The sequence below is a fragment of the Anastrepha ludens genome, chromosome 5 (assembly GCF_028408465.1).
Source record: "Anastrepha ludens isolate Willacy chromosome 5, idAnaLude1.1, whole genome shotgun sequence".
Classification (NCBI taxonomy): Eukaryota; Metazoa; Arthropoda; class Insecta; order Diptera; family Tephritidae; genus Anastrepha; species Anastrepha ludens.
In genome coordinates this window covers 55,518,573-55,543,863 of record NC_071501.1, presented here as the reverse complement: position 1 = coordinate 55,543,863, position 25,291 = coordinate 55,518,573, and the positions used below count along the sequence as shown (strand labels likewise).

The window sequence follows — 25,291 nt, the reverse complement described above, 5'->3', positions numbered from 1 at the left end:
GACTGGTGAGAATAGGGAGCAAATGAGATACCAAAACAAAACGATGAATTCGTCTGAAGATACGAGTTGTCAAATCTAGAAATTACGATAGTTGTTAAGCACATATATTTAATAGAGGTGCATGCGCATAGAGTATTCAGTCTTAAGTTAAGCGTGTGAGCGTGTAAACGAATAGTGAAGCAATAAAGTGATTCACTAAAGCAAGTAAGTTGTGTTGCCATTAATTTGTGACTTTTATTTAGTAATCCAGTAATCGAACTTAGAGGAATTTTGCCATTCAAAACTCTGCCAAAAACTCCACGTATAAACATGACCAAACAATATTTTTAAATTTTCTTATTTGTGTAAAAAATAATAACAATTAAGTAACTTCTGAAAATGCAAATTGGAACTTTAATATAATACTTTACTGAAATTTAAAATTTTTTAAGTTTTTACATTTTATTTCCAATGAGGCGCACATATTTTTTTAATGTTTAATACATTTTTCAATATTAGAATTATCATTATAAATGTTTCCGTTTGTGCCTCCAGGGCCCTTTGGTGGTAAACACAAAACCGTTAGTTCAGTTAGTAGTCATTTCTTTCGAGCCATTTTTCTTCACCGCTATCTAGATTCAGCCTGAGATCGATATTTTCCCCTATTTCCCCCCTTGGATCCGCCCTTGATATATAAGATAGTTAATTATAATGACTTCTTTGATAACGTTATAATCGATTAGATAATCTCCAGCTCTTGTTTATGAAGAATTTTTGAAATTACCCCCCTCGTAACCCATTGCTTAATATAACTGTGTATTCAAAACAGTACATTTTTATTTATGCTTGTACATAGGTTTTTACGTACATAAATATAAACTTCTATTAAAATATGTTCAATTATTTTAGTGCCTCAGAAAGGTGTGCTGGATATAACAACCGAATTTGGTAAACTGAAAGTAAAGCCTAATGAAATTTGTGTCATTCCACAAGGAATCCGGTATTCTGTGAATCTAACGGAACCATCCAGGTATGCAAATCTGTTTGTTTAATTTACTAATAAAGTTTTTAATTTTTAAAATTTACCTAAACTATGAATGCTATAACTAAAAGCTATGAGTGGCTACCGTGATATTTCTTTAAAATAGTGCTCAGAAAAGTATTGTTCTCACAATGATCGAGTTTACGTATCGGAGTGATTCGAATTTAAGTAGAGAAATCCCATAAATGCAAACTGCCAACATTATTTAAAAAATAAGAATTATTTTGTATGTGGGTTGCCAGTACTTGTAGAGACGAGCAACGATGTCTTCACTGTATAGGCAAAAAGTTAATGAATTAATATAAAGTAGGCAAAAATAGGGAAATGGATAGTCTTTGCTAAAAAATTTATTTCTTAGTAGAAGCGTATCTTGAACCCGAAAAGCAAATTTGTTTCTTCATAGCTTTTATATTTTCTATAGATTAAGAGAAGATTAAAAATGTATCTTTCTGAAGAGTTCTAGTGCAAGTTACGTACGTGTTTTTTTATTCAAGATCTTTAACAGAACAGCTTTCAAGTAAATATTTGAGGTTTAATACCTTTCTATTTTTTGTTCTTCATAATAGATATACTTGTATTACCTTTCCGAAAATACAAAATACGTCTATATATCGGTCAACCAAAATTTCATTTTAGCTCGCTCAGAAAGCACTGCACGACGCACGGCCGTGTCAATTTATCTTCGCCCAAGCATTGAACAAGCGCTAAAAATGCAGGCATGCTTCATTCACGAATTTGTATGAACAAACAAAGGTAACATACTTGTATAAGGTAGTAGTCTGGTCAAATACTAATTTTTTTTAAGATATTTTTAGGAAGTTTTTTTTTTAAGAAAATAAAATGCGATCGTTTTGATTTTCCAAAACAACTAAAAATCAATTTGATTGGGAATCTGTATTTTTTTTGTTATTTTTTAAAGATAATCGGTTTTAAATGTTGGCTACAACTGCGCTGTAATTCGTCCATTCGTAAAGACCAATTAAACGCTTGAAAACATCGGTCGGTATCTTGTAAATAATTTTAATAATGTTAGCCAATGTCTCAACCGAAGCTAGTTTATCCACAAAGCAATAGACTTGTTGGAACCAAATGTTGTTTAGATCACGGGCTTCCATTCCCGGGATCGAAAAGGCGCGATAGCTTTCCCCAGTCACTGTTACATTGGCACCAGCTTCGTCTTTGAAGAAATATGGACCGTTGCTTTTCCGTCCAAACACGTCAATTTTATTGACGTAGCCATTAAACCCAAATGGGTCTCATAGCTGATCACCATACATAAGTTGACCTGACCGCGCGATGAACACTTTTCACAGAGCGTCGTACGTCCTTCCATGATGAAATGTCAGTGAATACTGAAAAAATTATTTATTTAACTGGACAGTAGTCACGCGTGATCTGTCAAAACAACCCTATTGGAAAAAGTACCTCCAATCTGATCACTCTTTACATGTAAGCATAAATTTGTGCTTTAGCATCATTGATAATTTGGCAATATTTTGATTTTCCTCTTTTTTATTTTTGTAGTTTTTTGTTTTTATTTTAGGATCAAATATGCCAACTATCTACGCGGACGAAAATCAAAAATTTTGTTGCTCCAAATATAAATAAAATATATACGTGTTTGGTATTTATGAGAAAAAATAATTTGTAATATTCTTCTTTATTTTAATTTCATTGAAAATATAAATGCTATGAAAAAGCCAATTTGATTTTTGAGGTTTAGCAAACTCTAGATGTAGTACCAAGTAACACACTTTTAGTAAAATTCATCCATTTCTCTCATATTTGCCCACTTTTTATATGGAGCCGTAGCACTCAGTCCTTCGTTTACTTTTTCTTTTTACTTCATATACGAGCAAATCCAATGTTTCTTTCCTGTATAACTCCTCGCCAAATATTTGTAAACCACGTCTCGCTGTAGATGTTTGGATGTACATGAGGGAACACAGTCTCTAATTTGCCACACAATTTTTTGCTAATTTTACCGTAAGGTACAATTATTGAGTAAGTAATAACAAAGCGTCACAATCTTGAACAAAAATGTTATTTTTGGTGGAGTGCCAGCAGTGGCACATCATGCTCACTCAAATATGTTGTGCGTCTCTCTTTTGTAAAATAAGAAGTATTAAAAAAGAAGAAAAAGCTCCTCGAAGTCGCCTTGAAACTGTAGGCCCCTCCATTTGTGGAATAACATTAAGACGCACACAACAAATAGGAGGAGGAGCTTGGCCAAATACCCAAAAAGGGTGTACGCGCCAAAAAAAAAAAAAATATATATATATATATATATTACATATGTATGATCCCTTTACATAAAAATTCAGGCTGACAAAGACAAATCACTGACTAATTGCATTCATATAAATCGATCGATTGCCTATTGCGTTATTGATCCAGATGAGATCAGTTATTCAACTGAATTAATAAATTCATTGGACTTACCAGGAATACCTTCCCATAATTTATAGCTCAAGAAGGGCTCAGTGATAATCATATTGCACCACCTGTTACAGTTACAACGTGATTAAAGGAACAATAAAAGTAGGAAAGGATAAAGGTGACTATGTTTTGATTTCGAGATGCCATTGATTCCAGCCGATTTGGCGTGGTAAAGTGTCCTGCTTCTTTGATGTTGCCTTCTATGAATTCGCTTTGGCTGATATGGAAAACCCAAATGAGTTGAGAAATATTTTGCCAAGCCATTCATCGATGCTTTCGTTTCCTATTCTAGTGATACCAACAATTTCAATGATATTCCCTACCCGTTTTTCTTCTCGTCAGTGTCAGTGTTGACAAGTTTTGAGTTTCAAAACGCATCAAAGAATACTTTTCTTCACAACAATTTCGCATTTGCAATAAAAAAACCTGGTTTTACTTGTATCGCCTTTGCACGAACACTGCATCAAGTTATAGTGCGGCTCCTACTCTTTCTTATAATTTTGCTGATAATTTCCTCTTTTCCCTACAATTATTCTTTATTAGTATTGCAAATCAAAATAGTTCTACACACTTTAGTGCAAAACCACTAAACGAATTTTTTCATCGTTTCAATTTACAAAAAGGCTTAAAGTACCAAGTTGTTTATACAACTATGCTTGACGATCTCTTCTTGTAAATGGGTTAAAGTTTCAAGGAAATCAATGTTGATTACTTTCAGCTTCATGATCTCCTTCTATAGGAGTTGGAGGGTTACGGTTTTTGTTCACTCTTCTCTATTCTCTGCCTTTCGATGTACCGTATCAGCTTTATTATTTCAATTTTCATTTTCGATGTTATTGGTAACACTGTTTTGTTGTTACTGTGGCACTGCAGAGAACCCGGCTATAGTTGAGGGTTTTGGTTTCTGCTTACATTGTTGTTGCATTGTGAGAATCGGTGGCAATGTATCGAGATGTACTCTTGTTGCAGAGATACTTGACATTTTATGAACTCAATTTCTGCTGCAGTTATTTAACAAACGAATATTTATAGCTTGCAGTCGTAATTTCAAGATCAAATGCTTACGTATAAATTTTTTTATTTTTCCATTATTATTATTAATTTTTATTTAAACTCAGTTAAATAAATATAATACATAACATTAAATCTTTCATTCAAGGGGATACATACTTGAAGTTTACAACAATCACTTCCAGTTGCCAGATCTAGGACCCATAGGAGCAAATGGATTGGCGAATCCGCGTGATTTTCAAACCCCCGTTGCTTGGTTTGAAGATGATGAACAAGGTATGTAAATAATAAAAACATATATAAGTAAAGTGGTTCGCATTAAGAATGATACATTTTTTTTTTTCGAATAATGCCCACCAAATAAGATCTTATTAAACTATAATGAATGCAATTTCGAATTAAATGCCTCTGATTTGTCGATGCCAATTTTCGATCACTCTTCCTTAAATGTCGATCGGGATAATGCTCATAAATGACAAGATCTAAATAGCCAATTTACTATGCCGATTAATGGAGTAAAGCCCAAAGTAGACGTGCCATAACCATAATGTTATAAATTTGCTGATTGAACAAACATATGGGCAACATTGTAATCAATTAGAGGTGACATGCCATAATTCTGTAGTCATAACTATAGCCACAGAGAACAATTGAATTTTGGGGTTTCGCCATTACCATAACCAGTTGTATTGTGATTTGTTGCATTGTGGTATACTTGTTGTTATCTTTTCTTTAGTTTCGCACTTCGGCATGCACAAATATGTGATAATGTAAGTATGTAAATATGAGCTGCTTATGGCTATAGCACCAATAATTGATGACATATATTATATATCATATCTTTATGGTTGTGGTACTTGCTTCGTTGCGTCGCAAAGTGCTTTCTGAGTGGGCAAAAATCAAAAATTTTGTTGTCCCAAATATAGACGTATTTGGTAATATTAATCTTCATTTTAGTTTTAACTCCATTGAAAATGTAAAAGCTATGAAAAAAATGCAAATTTGATGTTCGGGCTCAGCGTGCCCTAATTCAGCAAGAGCCAAAATTTTAGTAAAATCCATCCATCTTCCTATTTTTGTCCAATTTTTATATATCAACCCACCCACTGTGCGTTATTTACTTGTTGTATATACGGGCAAATATAGCCCTTTTTGTCTCTACAGCTCGTTGCATTTCCTCTTCTCCCAATACTTCATACTTTACTTATGTCAAACTTCACAAAAACTGTCATAAACAAAATAATTTTTGTTCGAGATTATGACTCTTTATTATTTACTCAATGTTTGAATAAATAAAACTGTGACACATATACTGATCATTAACAAGGTCATAAGCCGAAATGCATGTCATTGAACAATATGAAAATGAACGACGCTTTGCGTGTAAATTTGCTAAAGCTTTTGAGTTTCCGGTAAACTTTTGAGCACATTATATGAGAACGTTCTTACAGCTGAACCCGAACCTTTGATTTCGTTTTCTAAGCTGATTCCATATTTTTAGTTTTCGTTGCATGTTAGCAATATGGTGTTGAAAGTAACTACTCTATAATTACTGCAACCCTGTCACTTCTTTACTACTCCGCTGCAGACACACAGCTGATATACATATTTATATATGCATTACGAATTTCTTACGTTAAAATTGAATAATTCCCCTCATCTCGGTCACTGGATTTTCGAATAAAAGTCACAAATTAATGGCAACACCACTTGCTTTACTTTATTTTCTCCACTTAACTTCTTTACATTACATGTGCACGTTCACCTTACGACTGAATTACTCAAATCTTCTTCTTTTTCCTAATTGGTGCGATAACCGCTTACGCGATTTTGGCCAGAGGAGGCCTTCCTCTTCTTCTGCTACCACCGGCTGGCACTGCATCTAATACCTTCAGATCCGGAGCGTTTGTATCCATTCAGATCCAGCCAATGCAGCCGCTGGATCTTTATTCGCTGCACTATGTCTATATCGTCGTAAAGCTCATACAACTCATCGTTTCATCGCTTGCAATGGATGTTGTCAACGTCCACGCTATTGTGCGTCGAGAGAGGACTCAGTTGCCTGCTTAGTCCAAAGTAGCATTTGTTGGCAAAAAAGATTCTTCGTTGGCTTTCAAAGCTGACATTGTTATCGGTGTTAATGCTGGTTCCTAATAAACCAGTATTTTACAACCTCGAAATGATAACTGTTATTAGTAACGAGGGTGCCGATACACGAGTACGCTGACTGTTTGTTTGATAACAGGAGGTACTTCGTTTTGCCATCGTTCATCACCAGACCCATTCGCTTTGTCTCTTTATCCAGTTTGGAGAAGGCCTATGTGTTAATATCAAGCATACGCCAACAATTGTACGCTCTTTTAAAAAATTGAGTCATTAAGTTCTGCGGCTAGCAGAGGAATGTTGCTCCATTGCCTGTGAATGCTGGATTGTTGGGCAGTAGTCTGTGAGAGCAGGAGTAAGAGTCGAGTGGTGAATTTTTTAGTAGTCTGTTGTAATTGGAGCTTTTCGATGTCGAACATTCTTTGCGTAGGTAGATATACGTTTTTTTCCTGCACAGTGGCGTGTGCGTAGTTTGCGTGTGGTAATGATTCGAGTCGATGTTGGGTCCTCGGATAGAACGTACATCTAAAACACTAGAATCGTGTCCCCCATCTATTACAACATGATCGATTTGGTTTCGCGTTTTTCGGGGAGGCATTACTCCATTACTTTTCGGTTATTCGCTTACAAGTTCAACTTACAACTGAATACTCTATGCGCATGCATTTTTCTTATATACATGTACTTAACAACCATCGCAATTTTCAGATATGGCGGCTCGTATCTTCTGCAGAGTTCTGACCCACCATTTGTTGTCGCCATCAATACTAATTCACTAATTCACCCTTTATTGGGTGCTTGGTTGAGCTCCTCGTCCTATTTGTGGTGTGCTTCGTGATGTGGTCCCATAAATGAAGGGACCTACTGTTTTAAGAAATTTACAGAAATACACTCGGAGGTTCGCCATTGCCTGTCGAGGAGCGAAACACCTTTTCTATTATTTGAACCAGCATGTGGCTTTAATGTATCTAAGAAGTCTTGTGATTTTTAAATTGGCATGCCTACCTATTAGACAATGTCCTGTTAGAACCCCAAGAAGATTTCCCATATCCTTCCTAAGCAGTTTCAACAGTCGGTTTGTGCGGCCCATGTTCCGTTTTGACCACGTCATCCTACTTGTTGCACAGGTCAGGGACTGAATCCATAGCACGTTAGAAGCTTTGATGGTGTGTTTGTAGCTATGCTCGCTTTATCTGGTCCAATCTCGCTAGTTTATCCGCTTTGCAGTTGTCTGCTATGTCGCTGTGACCAAGCACCCAGAGCAGGTTTATTGCAAAAACTGTGATAGTCCAGTCCAAACGTCGTTATATTCTTTTAGTGTCTTCGAGTTAATATTAGGTGATTGTAATGCTATCAGGGCCGATTGGCTATCCTCCTCTTGTGGTGAGAACACTTTTCTTTAAGTTTGACCATCTTTTCCTGATAGCCAGAAGTTCCGCTTAAAATACGCTACAGTGAAGGCCACCGCCTAATTGTTCATTGCGCTTGGAACCATCTAATGCCACATCTTTTGTCCATTACCCCATTGTCCCAATCTTCTCTCGTTGGGAAAGTTGTGTTGAAGGATGTATTTAAATGCAGCTCTACTGAGTTAAAAAATCTATCGTTTGATGTAAGAAGGGGTATTCGTCTAGTATTCTTACGTGATCCTTCCTGTCAGTGCTAGGTAAGAAGATTATCTTAACCCAAGTGCCGTTCTCGCCGCCATCTGTTTACCGTAGGCCTCAATCGGTAATAAGTGCAGCATGACATTCATCGCTGCCGTTGTCGTGGTCTTTAGTGCCCCGCTTATGCAGAAACTAGTACCCCTTTAAATACTTTCTTTACTATTGTTCTTTTCTCAAGTGTTATCCACCAAACTAAGACACCATATGTCATGATAGGCCTTACCACTGCTCTATATAGCTAGTGTACTATTCTTGGCGTAAAGCCACGTTTTGCTCCCACAACTCTTTTGCATGTATAGGTGCTGTGACTGCTTTTTTTATTCTATCATTTATCCTTTGTTTCCACGAAAGCTTCCTATCTAGGACTAGTCCTAGGTAGCTTGCTTCTTCTCCGATTGATTGGGTAATTCCACAAGGATCCTGCGTTTTACCCCAAGACCACTCGATACAGTCCACCGGCTTACATCATTCGAAGCGTTTTGATTATATTGCAGAGGATATCTGGTAATCGATTCCCTGTCAGTATCCACACCAGAGAAGAAAGTACACCGCCCTGAGGTATATGAATGCATATGTTTTGGTGCGCGTCTTGATGTTGTTCCACAAATGAAAGGAGTTACAGAGCTTTGCAATGGCGGAAATACACTCTGGTGTTTACCATTGGCTTTGGACACAAAACGTCCGCTCTAGACTTCAGTGATCTCTCCACATATTTATATTAAGCTTTTAAGTGCTTAATAAAATTACTCCCCAACGACCAACGAGAAGTAATAGTGCTTGCACTTAGATTTGGCGAAAATCGAAAAACGACAGTGATTTTGTTGTAAAGTTGTTGATAAGCCATGACTGTTAAAGTCTAATGCATGAAACTCATTCCAACAATAGAATCTAATTCTGATTCATCAATGTCATACGAAAGCGTTATAAAGAAATCAGCATAGGACAAGAAGAAGCACGTATGTAGGAAAAAGGACGTATGTGTATAGACCTTGAGCCTAAAAACGTGTAAACTGTGTAGCATTGTTTTTTCGAAAATCCTGTATTTAATGAAAAAAACCTATTCGTATATTTCTTAATGGAAAACCAAATTCATATAAATTATACAATATACTAATAGATAACAAAATATATTATTATATACTATGTACTACATATAATATATTGTATATTCATCAAGTGTTCTTTTAGAATTTCAGATCATTGCAAAATATCAAGGACTGCTTTTTTCTGCTAAACAATTTCATTCTCCATTTGATGTTGTAGCCTGGCATGGAAATTACGTTCCGTTCAAGTACGATTTGTCTAAATTTATGGTTATAAATTCTGCAAGTTTTGACCACTGTGACCCCAGCATCTTTACTGTTCTTACCTGTCCAAGTTGTCGTCCCGGAACTGCAATTGCTGATTTTGTGATATTCCCTCCACGGTGGGCTGTTCAAGAACATACTTTTCGACCCCCTTATTATCACAGTAAGTTGCTTTTAAATATGAGTTAATTAAATTTTTTTGTAAGAACGTATAGTCGTGTAAACTGAAACAAAAATATTAGCATTATGTATAATTATTTAAATTCAACCCCAGCATTATTTCTTGGAAAGAAAGCAATACATCATGCTTAAGCACCATTATCGTAAAAACACGAAGACAAACGCATAGTTTTGATGTTTTGGTTGGCACTATTTTAGGTATATCTTCTGGAAGATAATTTTTGGCCAGTGATTGTATATTTTTGAGAAAAATAAAATATTTAGAAAACTGCTAGCCTTAATTGCAACGAAATTTCGGGGAGGGTTTGTACAAATTTATATGTAAAGTAACGTTTCTTCCCATTTTTCTGACAGAGTTTAAATAATCGATGCAAGTTTTCCTGTTATAGGATTTTAAACTTTTAACTCTTTTAATTTTTAGTGTTGCTACTGTAACCGAATTCGGCCGCCCCAGCCTAATGCAGGAGCTCGGCCAAACACCGAAAACGAGTGTATATATTGTAACCGAAAAGGGAGTTATGGAACAAAAATAATTTAAAATATGTTGAAAAAACTCTCTTCATATTCGCTAGCGGTGAATCTTGCTCGATAACTTTGTTGTTGCTTTCGCTTGCAAATTTTTCGTTAAGCTAATCGAGCATAAAGATAGCGAGCGGAGAAATGGCGAATAGAAGATTCCTTTTCTAGTAGATGAGTCTGCTAACAATCAATTACATGCCTTTTGAAATTTGTTGTATCAAGAATCAAAAGTTTTGAGGTCCATGATCCAATGAACAACGAAAGCAAGTGACGCAGGTGATCTTTCGATCCTGGGAGCAAAATGTGGTATTCCTTCTTCCTACTTTCTAATTATAGGACCCAACTGAGGTTGTTGTTGAAAAATCTTATGTTGAAGCGGTGAAAATAAGAAAGCACCTTAAATCCACTGCACTTTTTAAAATCAAAAAACGTATTCGATCTTTACATTTTTTATATATAACAATATTTACTTTTTTAGGAAACTGTATGACTGAATTCATGGGATTAATTCTTGGGAAATATGAAGCAAAGGAAAATGGATTTTTACCTGGAGGTGCTACTCTTCATTCTATGATGACTCCGCATGGTCCAGATTACAACTGCTTCGAAAATGCATCTAATGCAAAACTAGTACCTGAAAGAGTTGCGGACAATACACAGGTGCATTACTTCATACAGGGCTACAACCCTCTCTTAAATATTGTTCCTCCAACTACCACTTGCTACGAAAATATAAAATCTTTTCGCAAAACGCTAACTTAACCTATAATCTGTAGTGAAGTGTTTATTTTTTGTTAGTTTTAATTATAATATTCTCTCATCTACAAATTAAATTGACGTTTCCCTGTATACACACATACAAACTAATTTACAAAATTTGAAGTTCGCCGTCATTGGTCTGCCGGAATGAGTTCGTCGAGTCGGTTGCGGCAACGAGCTCGACATGTTGTGGAAAACACAGAGCGATGGCGATGAAACTAAAGGTATTTCAAATCAGCCGTTACGTATTGTGTGCATAGCCATCACACAGTTAATCGGCTCTCAGCGTATTTGAAAATGAAAGTGTTGATTTTTTCTTATATCACCATCACTATCTATAAGTTCGTCGGGCAAGATCCGATTCGAATGATGATGTTCTGTGCTCACTGACTGAAATGCACAAGTATTTTTAACACTGAAATCAGCATGATTTTTTTCATTTGTAACACGCTGGCCGCCGTAACCGAATGGGTTAATGAGTGACTACCATCCGGAGTGCATAGGTCTGTCGGTCGTCAGCCACCGCCGTCTCTAGTTAATTGTCCGCAACGGCAAGGAAGTGCAGTCTTAAGCTATGGTACTAATGTTTTTGCTATTCCGCCTACTGCCACTGTTTGGAAGGCAATGATAGATACCTATGGCCTATTGGATCAGGGTTCATTCATCACTATGCTCTACAATGTTCTCGCAAAGAAACTAGAGTTTCGCGAAGGAATAAATCGTATGAACATCCAGTGGTTAGGTAGGTTGGTGACGGGATGGAGAAACGACGTAAGCTGCATAATGTACGAGTATATGTCGTAAACAATCTGCAATTACCACTGCAAAGCCAAGGCAAAACCGATTTACTACGTTTTGTAGACAAACGAGCACAACAGTGCAACCACATTCTAGTGTGGAACCTACATAGACTTCACATTGAAATTGTTGATTACTATTTGAAATTAGCATCCACAATGCACCATTTACCGCCAATACGAAAATGGAATAGCCCCACCAGCAAAGATCGTATTCCTTTTTAGATGACACAGTCCATCTAATCTTTCAACTGCAGCATTCTAATTTTTGACACTTGTAAAGTCTAATATGTGAATTAAAGCACTTTAACTTCAAGAAGCGATTCACATTTTTTGCCGTTAATGAAACAGATCAACCCACGCCATCTAGTTGCCTTTTCGCTAACGTACGTCTGGACCAGTCACTTTGCAACAGGGTCCCCGGCTTCTTCGAGATCGACAACTAGGGTATGACGCTTTAGAACGTATGAGTGAATCTCACATTGAGAAAGTTGTGCGCGGAAACTGGAACAGTGATTGACATCGCCACATACTTGGTATCTGCCGCATTTCACCATGGTAAACTCGAATAAAGAATAAACGACTGGCTTTGTAAAATTCGACCAAAATCGCATAAACGATTATCGCGCCAATTAAAAAGAAAGAGAACCCCGAATAAACCGGCTAAGTTGCTAATCCTTTTCGATGGCTCCGCCTAGGTCTATGACGTCCGCGAAGAAGTATTTTGGCGTGTGGCGTCATTAAGGAGACAGATACCTGTAAAATTTCGAATTTCTTTTTTCATAAAATGTTAATATACTCCTTTAAGAATATGTCAAAAAATTTGTAGAACGTAAATTTAAGTATTTCTTATATTATAGATCGTCAACCGTGACGACTCTATTCTTTGCGTTCGAGCGCTGGGAGAGGTTTTCTCAAAACTATATTTTTCGAATTGGCGTACACGATAACTCAAAAAGTTATTGACCGATCTCCCTGAAATTTTGCACACATTTATGATATTACTTTCTATGTGAGTTTACAATTTTTCGAAAAAATAATTTTTTCGAAGGAAAAATAGTAGGAAAATTCGCCCTAAAATTCATTTTATTTTTGAACCATTTTATTCCGCGAATTTTTTTTTTAATTTTTGTTTAGTTCATATAGAAATTATGACATTAATAAACAAAAAAAATTTTGGTTTTTGTATTCGGGTCACTGATGCCGATGCTACAATGCCCGCCGATTGAGAAGCCCCGCTGCGACCTTCCTGGAAGAATTGAGTGTACATCCGCCATTTTAAATGATTAAAATAAAAAAAATAATTATATAATTTTATTGTATAAATTAACTGTACGCCAATTAAAAAAAAAATATATATATATTGAATTCTTCATTTTAAATAATTTTAATGAAAATCAGGGAAAATATGGCCGTTTACAAGTATCTGTCCCCTTAAGGAGATGTTTCACTAGGTACTTATTCGACTGAAGGATAGATGCGTCGACAGATTTCTACATACTCTGAACAGTTTCCTAATGGAGGCAGAGAATGTCGTCAACTTTCAACCGCTGACTCTCTAGTCAATCAACGTAAACCAAAAGCAGCAGTTAGCTTAATGACTTTTCATTAGAATCACCCAATACTTAGGATAGACCAAAAACCTGAGCCAGTACATGTGATGTACGTCGAAAGTAGTGCATTGTTTGTCAACTGCGGGACAATTTCTTGAAACGCTGGATAACAGCGTACCTTCCTATATTCTCGCGCTGCGTAAAATGGTTAAGGCGAAGAGAATAGGGTTGTGGTGAAGTACAGGAGTTATACTCCGGGGGAAACTAAAAATTCGACAAGCTGATATCCGAACTACTGAAGCCAAGCGTCGAGCCGAGATTGAACATCAGTAGCATCGTGTCCCATGGCATTGATATCTCAGGGGTTATTTAAGCAAGAATATCTAGAAACTTCGATTTTGATGAACACTTGAGGCAATGGTATCATAGTAATTTTGGTGTATCCAATATCCCCTGCAATTGATTAACACATCATGAAAACTCCAATGATATTTCTTGTTATCTCTTCAAAGTGTGCCTTCCATAATAATTTTTGGTCAGATGTTATACCTAGGGGTTTTACTTCATTATTTTTATCTCACTTTCTCACATCTATGTAATTGGCTTAAGATGTTTGAGTCTGTATTTTCCTGTGAATATTATGGTGGTCGTTTTTGTTTTTAGTTTTTATCTTCAGCCCCACATTTTAGTTATTTTTAACTCTAATTGAATTCTATTACATAGAGTCTTTTCAAATTTCCCTTTACATATTGTGCCTATGTCGACAGCATATCCTTGAAAAGATGGACGTATATGCCGTAACGCTACCCGCGTTTAGAACATTGTTCATCCGTTAATCCCTCTTCTATCCCTATTTATGACTTCATGTGAGGTGTTATCAAAGTCAAATTCTATGTCCAAAACCGCACTTATTGCAGTCTCCTTCTTTTTCAAACTGCTTTAGTTGATCGTTCAGACCTATATTCGTTATATCAATATTTTTTTTAGTTCTTAAACAAAATAACAACAAAAACTAAAAATTATTAAAATATTCACATCATTGTTCCATACTAAACGTTAAAATGTGTATGTGAAAATAAGAATTTTAAAAATTTTTACGTGTTAACTAATTTCAAAGATATTCAATATGATTCTTTGACAGTATGTACTTATGTGCTTATAAAGGGTGGTTAATTGGTGGCCAATTGACATCGCCGCGACGTGAGATTATTCGTCCATCAAATTTTTCGCGCAAAAGAGCCATTGTTTCGTTAGCTGTGTGATAAGTGGCACCGTCCTGTTGAAACCACATATCGTCTACATCCATATCTTCCAATTCGGGCCATATAGCCACGATAGCGAACACTATTCACAGTAACTGCCTGACCGGCCTCAATTTGGAAGCAATGCGGCCCAATGATGCCGCCGGCTCATAAACCGCACCAAACAGTCACTCTGAAATCCACTGAGGTGAAAATGTGCCTCATCACTGAAGAAGATTTTCTTCGAAAATTGGTCATTCACTGCCATTTCCTGCAACCATTCTGGCCATTGACGCCCTTGAAATGGTCAAGAGGCTTTAGTTCTTGAGTCAATTGCACCTTGTAAGCGTGTAAATGCAAGTCTTTATGCATAATGTTCATCAACGACGAGCGTGAGAGGTGCAATTGTTGGGCACGACGACGAGTTGAAGTGGACGGCTCTTCAACCACACTATCGCGAACAGCAGCAATATTTTCTGCAGTACGAGCTGTACGACCATGCACTGGTGTTTTCACATCTCCTACAGACCCGGTTTGCTCAAACCTTTGCACAATTTTTCCGATTGTACGCACATTTGGAAGATTAAATTGACCGAAAAAATCGAAGTGCGCGATATGCATTTTGATTTGAACGCCCGTTCTCATAATAAGCCTGAATAACTTTAACGCGTTGCTTGATTGTGTATCTTTCCATGGTTCAAATTGAGTTAGTCTGAAATAAAAAAATTTCAAGCCAAAATATTAGTAGAAAAAAACTTGACGTTTAGGTGTAGTTTACATTCTACTGTTTAGAAAATATGGGAGCAAATTAAACTGCCGATATAATTTATAGCACACATTTTGTATGATACCATAAACTTCATTTCCTAACATTGATGAATTATCCAAATAAATTTAAACCACCATGAAGCCGCTCAAGACTCATTATCACAACCAGTTACAGAAATGAAAACAGATATTTCTATTATAAGTGCAAAAACGACAACAAACGGGCCTACGGTAAGAAGGAATGCGCGGTTATCTGGCTCGTGGAGAACTCGCTTTCGAAAATAAACAAAGTGCCAGTGAATAGTTCATGAGATCGAAAATAAATGGAACCGCCTTCGTCAGTTATTATTATTACAATAGAACACCTCGAGCGGATTCTCAAAAATATTGTATTAGAAACGTTGAAAAGTCGCCGGTGGAGAAGAAATGCTTCTTGAAGCTCGACATTTCTATCGTTGATACCGGGCCAACATATATGTACATATCGCAGGATGAGAATGGCTCAGTCATAAATATCAAGGACAATAGATTATCAGGTTGGGCCTTCAGCTATGGTGAAAGACAAAAATGAGCGAATACGCCTACCACGTATTCACACCCTCGTCCAATCAGTCGTTGTTCAGATTGCAACGAGCAAAGTAGTCGAGATTTTCGTATATCCCCAACACAATCTTAGTTTTTTCGTAAACATCAGCCCATCAGTTGATTTTGTGAAATTGGCTGAGGGGCGGCTAGCGGCCAGTCGTTCTGAACTCTTTTCACCATGGGCAAAACAACATTTCTAGCCGGAAACTGCACTCTGCACATCCATAACCTTAACATTTTCTTCCGTTCCTCACTCGGAATTTGGAAAAACGGAAACATTATGTTTTCACGTTTCTGCTACACAACACACACTTGCCCGTTTTTATTCCTGTATAAAGCACAAACAATTTTGAAATTTTGTTTTTGTGATTTGAATAAGTTAGCAACTAGCTAACGATCTCTCTGCTTCTACGGTTGTTTCTTTGATGTGTCACACGAATATAAACAGTGACACTTGTAAGTATAGAAGTACCTGGTTTTATTTAAATTGTATTAATTGTTTTATGCTTCTTATGATTCATTTTAAAAAGCATATATATATACCTATATATAAAATTGGCACGTACACCCTTTTTGGATGTTTGGCCGACCTCCTCCTCCTATTTGTGGTGTGCGTCTTGATGTTGTTCCACAAATGGAGGGACCTACAGTTTTACGCCGACTCCGAACGGTAGATATTTTTTTTATGAGGAGGTTTTTTCATAGCAGAAATACACTCGGAGGTTTGCCATTGCCTGCCGAGGGGCGACCGCGTTTAGGAAAATGTTTTTTCCTAATTTTGGTGTTTCACATAGATTCGAACCAACGTTCCCTCTGTGAATTCCGAATGGTAGTCACGCACCAACTCATTCGGCTACGGTGGCCGCTAAAAAGGCATCTAACAGTATTATTTATCTCAAACTGTATACCACTGTCCCGTTAATATCAAACTGCTTCTTTCACTAACCGTATACGGGGCTGTTGTCTCACTAATATTCCAGTTTTTTTACATCAAATTAAATATTAATCATATATTATTTATGGAGACTACGCGCGGACTTTATAATGACGTTGTATGCGATGTACTATATTTACATAAATATGTATTTATATGTATACTTCATATAAGTGTTTTTGTTTTGGTTTTACTTTTTCTATTTGTCAATTAATTTGTCTTTAATTTCATGTTTTTTTTTGTTCGACAAATGTTTATTTCGATAATTTATGCGTACGATAACCTATATTTTTATTATCCTGCTTTGACGTGATAACGTCTTATAATTCGATGTAGCCGACTACACGCACCAAAAAATGCGGCGTTATCTTGCTCATGCGGCGTTACCTTGCTTGAACTGCAAGCGAGAGCGCGGAACGAACGACAAAGAGGCACAATCGGCCCCCGCGTTCGACAACGTTTGACATCTGGCTCTCTGCTACTTGAGTGAGCACATATATGTATGTATATGCGCATATGTATATAAATTCACATATTTGTATTTGCATATGCCTTCTTCCTGTGGTAATGAACCATTTCTCTATGAGGATTATTAATTTGATTTACTTAAAGAATTTAAAATAAAACCAATTGTATCATCTTCACCCTTACCGAATTTATAATTAGTGACGACTAGTTGTTAATAATACATGTTGTTTTAATGTTTTTATTATTAATTTATTATTATATATGAAGGAAAAAATGTATGGTAATATTTACCACATACCTTATAAGATATATTGTATACTAATATGTGTATATAAACATGCATACACACATATACTTTGGTGCAATTTTCATAGTCTAATATACATATGTCCTGTGCTAATACATATAAACAATTTTCAAACAAAAAGAATAAATCTATATGTAAAGATGCATACAAATCATATGGACATATCAAATGTACGAATCTATTCTGTACGCAAGCAAATGTAAGCTAATGTACCTTGCTCTTACTGCAAGCGAGAGCGCGGAACGAACGACAAAGAGGCACAATCGGCCCCCGCAATCGGCCCCCGCATTCGGCAACATCTGGATCTCTCCTACTTGAGTGAGCTTATATATGTGTGTATATGCGCATATGTATATAAATTCACATATTTGAAAGGAAGTGTTTCGAGTGTAATGTGTCTTGAAAAAGTCAAATCGATGATGGTGCCTCTTAGTGTTGTTGACTTATTAACGTCTGATGCACAATCGAAATTGAAGATATCTTTCATGAATTTGATAAATGTTTCGTCATTTTTCACGTTTGTGTAAATGTAACTTGACCTATTCCATTGCAATTCCATTTACCTCCTCCTCTATATCCATACAAAATATCTATCAAACAAATAAAATTAAAATTTTCTTTTGAAAAATGCAGCCATTCCATCAGTATTTTCTTAAGACATTCTCACGTTAAACTATCTTTTTTACTTTAATTTTTATTATTATAAAATATGTTAATATTTAAATAGTTATTTATTAAATAATTTAAATATTGGCGGTCGCCATAGCTGAATGGATTGGGGCGGGATCACCATTCGGAAGTGTACAGGTTCGAATCTCCGTCCATGAAACCCCAAATGGTAGAAAAGGTTTTTTCTATATTAATATCGGTCGTTCCTCGGCAAGTAATGGAAAACCTACACTTAATTTTTATTTTCTTATTATTGATATAAGAACTACATACATACATTTATATATTGTTATCCTTTTGTGTTTTGCAGGCCTTTATGTTCGAGACATCACTTAGTTTAAGTGTAACAAAATGGGCAGAGAAAACTTCTCAGAAATTGGACCGGCAATACCAGGAATGCTGGAAGGGACTGAAAAAAAATTTTAAGTTAGATTCAAATAAACTGTAAAATTTTAATATATATAATTGTATGTAATGAGCATCGTAAGTATGTCTGATATATGATTGGTTTAGCAAATTATGTATAATGACTTATTGAATAATTCCACACATTTTAACAACCTGCATTACAAGCGGAAAGCTAATCTTAGATGCAAGGAAATCAATGTTTTATTAGTAAGTATTAAAATTAAAATTTGTAAATGGCTAAAAATATTGCTTTTTATTGTTTGGTTTTACACCAGGTAGCTATCGCTTGGCAAAATGATGAGTATTCTATAATTTTAGAAGTCTACTGTCTTTGAAAGACGGAAGGAAGCATATGCTCTTATATGTTAGGAGGGTTACTATTTATATTTCTGACTTAACAATGGACAATTAAGATTGGTCATTGAAATCTGTTCCATATGTATATTGTTTTTCAAAATATGCTCTAATGATCAATATACTTTTGCATTCGTTTACACCAATATTCGAGGCACTTTGTCCATTCGCGTTTCCAGGGCATTGGTTAAATTGTATGGAACCAACGCGAACACACTTTTCTTATTGATGCTCGTCAAACGAAGGCCCAAGGATGCCTTAATCTTACGATATGTAACATGTTGATCTTGTTCAATAATTTCGCTCAGAGCATAGATATGTTCTAGCACAATAACTGGTTTTGAGCGCACAGCAACTATGAAAAAATTCATTGTACCAGTTTTTTACGCTGCTAAAAGACCCCTGGTTGTTGCTCCTTGTTTAGTTATTTTAATTTATCGATGCACCCTTGCTAGGCTAATCCAAGTCGAAAATTGTAAAAAATTGCACGAAAATATTTTTGGACCTTTGCACGTTGACAACGGCGAATATCGCAGGCGATGGATCGATAAGCTGTATGAGCTTTACGACGACATAGATATAGCGCAGCGAATAAAGATCGAGCGGCTACGTTGGCTGGGTCATGCCGTCCGAATGGATACTAATGCTCCGGCTCTGAAAGTATTCGATGCGGTACCACCTGGTGGTAGCAGAGGAAGAGGAAACCCTCCTCTGTGTTGAAAAGATCAGATGGAGAAAGGTTCGGCTTCACTTGGTGTGTCCAATTGGCGCCGGTTAGCACGAGAGAGAAACGAAACGCCAGTGAAAATCATAACGTGAATTTCATCTGGATGAAGAGTCAAATACATTTGGCCTGTCTTACTAACTTAAATTGTACTTGTGCCACGGCTTTTGGAAACAGTAAAAAAATCTTATATTTGCAATCAGCTAACAACCTATGGCCCGATTCTACAACCACCATATATGTGGATACATTCGGATCCTGCAGTACCAAAGAATTTTCTTCCGATTCGTGTAAGTCAGATTCAACACCGCTTTAGTTTAAGAAATGTATTTCTCTCTTGCTCTTGCTCTTGACACAGCATGACGTATGGTGTTCTCACTAGCTGCATATTGTGAACCACAATATTCGATGGTATGAATCCGAAATTACCAAGGGATATTTGATTAATAGAACTCAGCTAAGGTTCAATGACTAAAAGTGGAAAACTATTAAAACTGCATCTTTTACGCAATACAAAGACGATATAACCCTTAAAATAGTTAATATTTCTTTTTCTGAACGACATCCTGAAACACTACCAAATTGTAATCTTTTCAAAATTCTGGATATTTGTCGAGCTCTTAAGCGTATACTTCACGGTGGCCTAAAAGCTACCCTCAACTACAATACATTCGGGACCAATTCGCCAAACGGGAACAAATGATCGAGCACATTTGTTGACGCATGGCCAAGTAAAACACAAATTATGGGTGGTCTACCAATAGAGCGCTGCAATGTTTCACAACTCTTTATAACAAGCGCAATGTAACCATTTTCATTTGTTTTGCGATTATGATGTGCACATGGGATGTGAATATTTGGACTACGTCAAGTGATTAATCATTATATCTTCTCCTAGCACACACTTCTCAGGAAACAACCCGGTGGAACGGAACGACTCCACTATTAATGAAAGGCAATTCGACCTAAGAAGTCTATTAGTTACAAACGCAAAGATTAAATGGGTTATTAACACTTTTGGTCCATATAAATCGCTAGGACTAGACGGGCATTGTCTTACCGTTTATTAAAATTGTTTTCAGAAGTTCTCTTAACATGGGCCACTTACCGCTAGGCTGGAGAGAGACAAAACTCTCCTTCATACCCAAGGTGGGTAGGTCCTCACACACCAAACCCAAAGACTTCAGAAGTCCACAAAAACTACATTACAATCGCTCGTCGGGTTGGTGGAAAAAATTTTATTAGAAGGCGCCTTCAACAAAATAAATTTAAGCGCTATAGTAGATGTTTAGATTTTGGAGTTGAACCACACGTTGTTGCCTTGATAGAAGTCAAAATAAAGGCCAAATTAGGTAGAACTACTCTAAGTAGCCAGGTCTGCTGAGGCACACCGCAAGGGGAGTTCCTCTCCCCTCTTCTTTGGGTTTTGGCGGTAAACTTCCTATTGCTAACCCTAGAAAGAGAGAATTGCCACGTAACTGCTTACGCAGATGATCTAGCAATTGCCGTTAAAGGCAAATATCCAAACACCCTTATGGATGTTTTGCGCTGTAACATGGCCACACCTAGAAGCTGGACCGTGAGTAGGGGACTCAGTATAAACCCTGCAAAAACTGAAATTATTCTATTTACAAAGAAGCATAGGCTGCCTATAAACTCCTATTTTAAGGGTGGGGAGATTCCTTTGGGAGAGAATGTCAAGATAGCAAACTCAGGTGGAAACCTAATATTCAGGAAAGAGTAAAAAAGGCCAACGTTGCATTATATACTTGCAAAAAGTGATCGATATTAAATGGGGGTTAACCCCTTGCGTTACACATTGGCTCTATACTTCTGTAGTTAGGCCAATCTAAATATATGGAATACTTGTATGGTGACGACCTGCTCAAAATGCGAGTTATGATAAAACCATGAGTCCATAGTCCAAAGAACAGTGTTTTATGCATCTCTGGTGCTTTAAGGACTATCCCAAACAAAGCGCTGGAAGTGCTAATCAATTTGCCTGCACTAAATCTCGTAGGGAAACACCAAGACCGGTGGTTTGGCCACGCCTCTATTTTGCATACTCTGACAAGAAATATACTACATATATTCTATTCCTAGACTCACCTTCGGCAAGCTCTTCAAGACGAGTAGGGAGTGGTATACACCAGAAGAGGTAGAAGAAGGAATTAAATTTTTAAACAGATGGTTCCAAGCTAGATCATAAGGTTGGCTATGGTGTATTTTCGAAGGCATTAAGACTGGACTCTACTACCAGACTACAGCGTCTATCAGGCAGAAGTTCTAGCTATAAAAGAAGTGGATACGTGTCTAAATACGCATACCGTAACAAAAAAGGCTCTAAATGTATACTGGGATAGCCAGGCAGCCATTAAATCAATAAATGCGGCTATACTAAGATCAAAGGTTGCACAGGAACGCCGGGCAGCTCTAAATTATATTAGCGTTGTATTCAAGGTCAGCCTTATTTGGGTTCCGGGGCACAGAGATATTGATGGAAATTGTAAAGCCGATGAGCTAGCCAGGAAAGGTACTACTCTTCAACTAAATATCAAAAACAATGGGTCATGGAGAGGTGAAGATACATGCGTAGCCTAGCTGCATAAACAAGAAAAAATCACAGGAATTACTGAGCCTCTCAAGAGATGATATCTCGAAGGTCGTGGCTTGTGTAACCAGTCATTGGCTATGTGGCGTCATTCCTTGAGACTAGGAGTTTTCTCCCATGAATATTGTAGAAGTTGTAAAGATATGGGCGAAGAAGAAACAGTTGAGCACTTTCTTTGCAATTGTCCAGCCTTAGCTAAAATTAGAGCAGGTTGTCTAGGTAAATACTTTTTCAATTCTCTTACAAAGCTATCTGGCGTGAGGATGGAACCAATCCTGCGCTTATTAAGAGCCGCAAAATGGTTCCACGAAGGAAAGTAAATGAGGTTCCCGTGCAGCACATTGCTATCACAACGAATCTGGAAGGTCTACGTGAGTTGGTCGTACAGACCGACTACCACCATAACCTGACCTATGTGTTAAGTACATATTTATGTACGTTTACAGTACGCTGGCTCAGTGGTAATGCAAAGAAAAAATGACTCCGCGCTTGCTTCGAGTCGCAATCTTTTTGTGTATATGAGCAAAGATATCGTTCTCGCCAATTACAGTTCGTCAGGATATTTTCCCTTCTTCTTCTTTTCTCCCGGCAGACCACCTGAATAAGCTGTTGACGCCTTTCAATATTATTTTATATGATGACATTATTCTTGACATGTTCATTATTATTTTACTGTATTTTTATTAGTGGGCTGAAAATATAAAAGGCAACCTTCGTATTTTCTTTACATCTGGCCCTTCAAAAATACTTTCTTTTATTTGCGCTTCACTCAAAGAAGGAAACCTTTTCTTTAAGTAAAGAAAAGTAAGCAATCTTTCTCCACGACTTTAGCAAAGTTTTTAACCAACTCTAACTTTATATACAGAGGTGGAAGATTAATTTTTTTTTTGGTATTTTGTCGTTCTCATCGAGATGATGGTTCTTTGTCTTTCGTAATTGATCGTTTTTCACATCAGGATATTGTACGACGTTCTCTTTCACCCTATTGCATCCCTCGAGCTTTAGGTTCATTAGACAGAAGCATTAATCGGTAATGTGGACTTTGGGATCTCGTGAAATAACTGGCTGGGTAAACTGTATAGCCCAATCTTTTCCATGAGACCAATCAAGTAAATTTGTGTGTGTTTAATTTCTACCTTGAAAAAATTTCGTCGGCATTCTTTTAAGAATACTGAAAAGGCTTTTACTGCAGCGGGTCGGGGAAAGGAATATATCCGCAGTAAGGGATGCCTCATATACCCCAGGTACCTCCAGCGACAGGGCTGTACATCTCATCAGGATCGAGACCAGTAAGAACCTGATTACGATATACTGGAAAATATTCTTAGATTGGGAAGTCTATGGGCTGGTGAAAGTAGTATTCTATCTCCTCAGTACAGGAAGGTGACATAGGCTAGCGCTACATTCGCCTCCGTCCCGTTAAAACTCTGGCAAGCATTCGGGTACGTTCCTAACATGTCACCATTAAGTTGGTGGTGCAGGCTCAGTTGAGAAATCCTGACTAGTTCCTGTCCTGACTCTGAACCCCATTGCCCATGAAGCGTAGAGTCAACCCTCGCATGACCTCCTTGCTCGCATAGATAACCATGGGGACACTTAGGGAAACTGCACTTTCATGTAAGGATAGCAACATCAAATTGGGACTCAAAAGAATTGATTATGAATACCCAAAATCAAACCACCACATTCAGATGAAGGATGCCTCCAATACCGCCATTGCAGGACTACAATCAACGCAGTATACGTCAACCAGCACTCTTGCAGCGGCAGAACAGCTCGTCACTCCCATTCCACCGAATAGCAACATAGAGACGATTCCCACAAAAGAAAGCGCGTCAATCGACGCTATTGAAATGTCTCCTCTGCTCGAGCTAATAAAAAGCATGAGGAGGATGGAGGAATATGCGGATTTCCAATGTAAACTGGTGATAAGGTCTATGCAGCAGGCGTTCAGACGTCAAAAGAACATTAGCAACGAAGTCGAAGCTGGAGTATCCAAAATCGCTGAGCTGTTGAATGTAACGCTGAACTACAGACGTTCATGGAAGGCAGCAGAAGACGGAAGGACGCTCTCGAGCCCCCCAAAACAACACTACCATCCAGCAAATAACAGATACTCCCCCCTCATTGTGAGTGGCGGTTGAACTTAGAGATTAATTCATTGCCTTTTAAGAAAAATAAATTAGTTTATCCTCTTTTGACATTTGTGTCATTTATGCTTAAAAATTTGTGTACTTATACGAACTGAAATTTGAACAGTGGATATTATTCCGAGGATAGTTACAATATAAAGCCGGGAGTTAACCTTCTTCGTCAGAGGCGTGTCATAAGAAATTGCTCCAATCCAATCGACCGCAATGTAAGTATTTACTGCAGATAATCGATTCGAATAAACATGATTGTTTTTTACATATTTGCATTTGTAGATTCATAACGAACTTTCGGCCAAGTAAGAACGCATATGTATTTGTGCTGGACAAAATTAAGGATAAATTTCACTGCCGCCAGTCATCAACCAAAACGACAATGCTAAAATTGTGTTGTATGCTAAGATTATTTGCTCATGGCAGTTACGAACAAACTATGAGGAACGAGTTTCAATTCACAGTTTCGCTTATATGCAAAGTGAAATTTGCAGTGCCTCGATAAGCACAGAAATGACCAACCAAGAGAAGTAACAAGCAAGGAACAAATATTTCTCTAGATTTGCAGATGGAACGAACTTTACGATTTATGCTCCTACTGCCCCTAGAAGACAAACAGCTGATGCTTTGCTGTAGGATGAATCATTGAATAAATTCAAAATCATTTACCTTATTTCATTGTGTTTGTTTATTTCATTTAAAACTTCTGAATTCTACATTAT

General features: G+C 37.1%; 1 protein-coding gene across 3 annotated transcripts in view; it reads left to right on the top strand.

The window, feature by feature from the left end:
• LOC128863449 (homogentisate 1,2-dioxygenase) overlaps positions 1-18,974 on the top strand; it is a 31,490-nt gene extending 12,516 nt beyond the window's left edge. For 2 of the 3 annotated variants that reach the window (XM_054102609.1, XM_054102610.1), the window contains exons 4-8: positions 889-1,009; positions 4,620-4,747; positions 9,430-9,711; positions 10,726-10,907; positions 18,639-18,974. In XM_054102609.1, coding sequence (XP_053958584.1) covers positions 889-1,009; positions 4,620-4,747; positions 9,430-9,711; positions 10,726-10,907; positions 18,639-18,776 — 851 coding nt within the window. In that variant the 3' untranslated portion in view covers positions 18,777-18,974. The remainder of the gene's footprint in view (positions 1-888; positions 1,010-4,619; positions 4,748-9,429; positions 9,712-10,725; positions 10,908-18,638) is intronic. The other variant, XM_054102611.1, reaches the window with a different exon arrangement.
• The last annotated feature ends 6,317 nt before the right edge of the window (positions 18,975-25,291 follow it).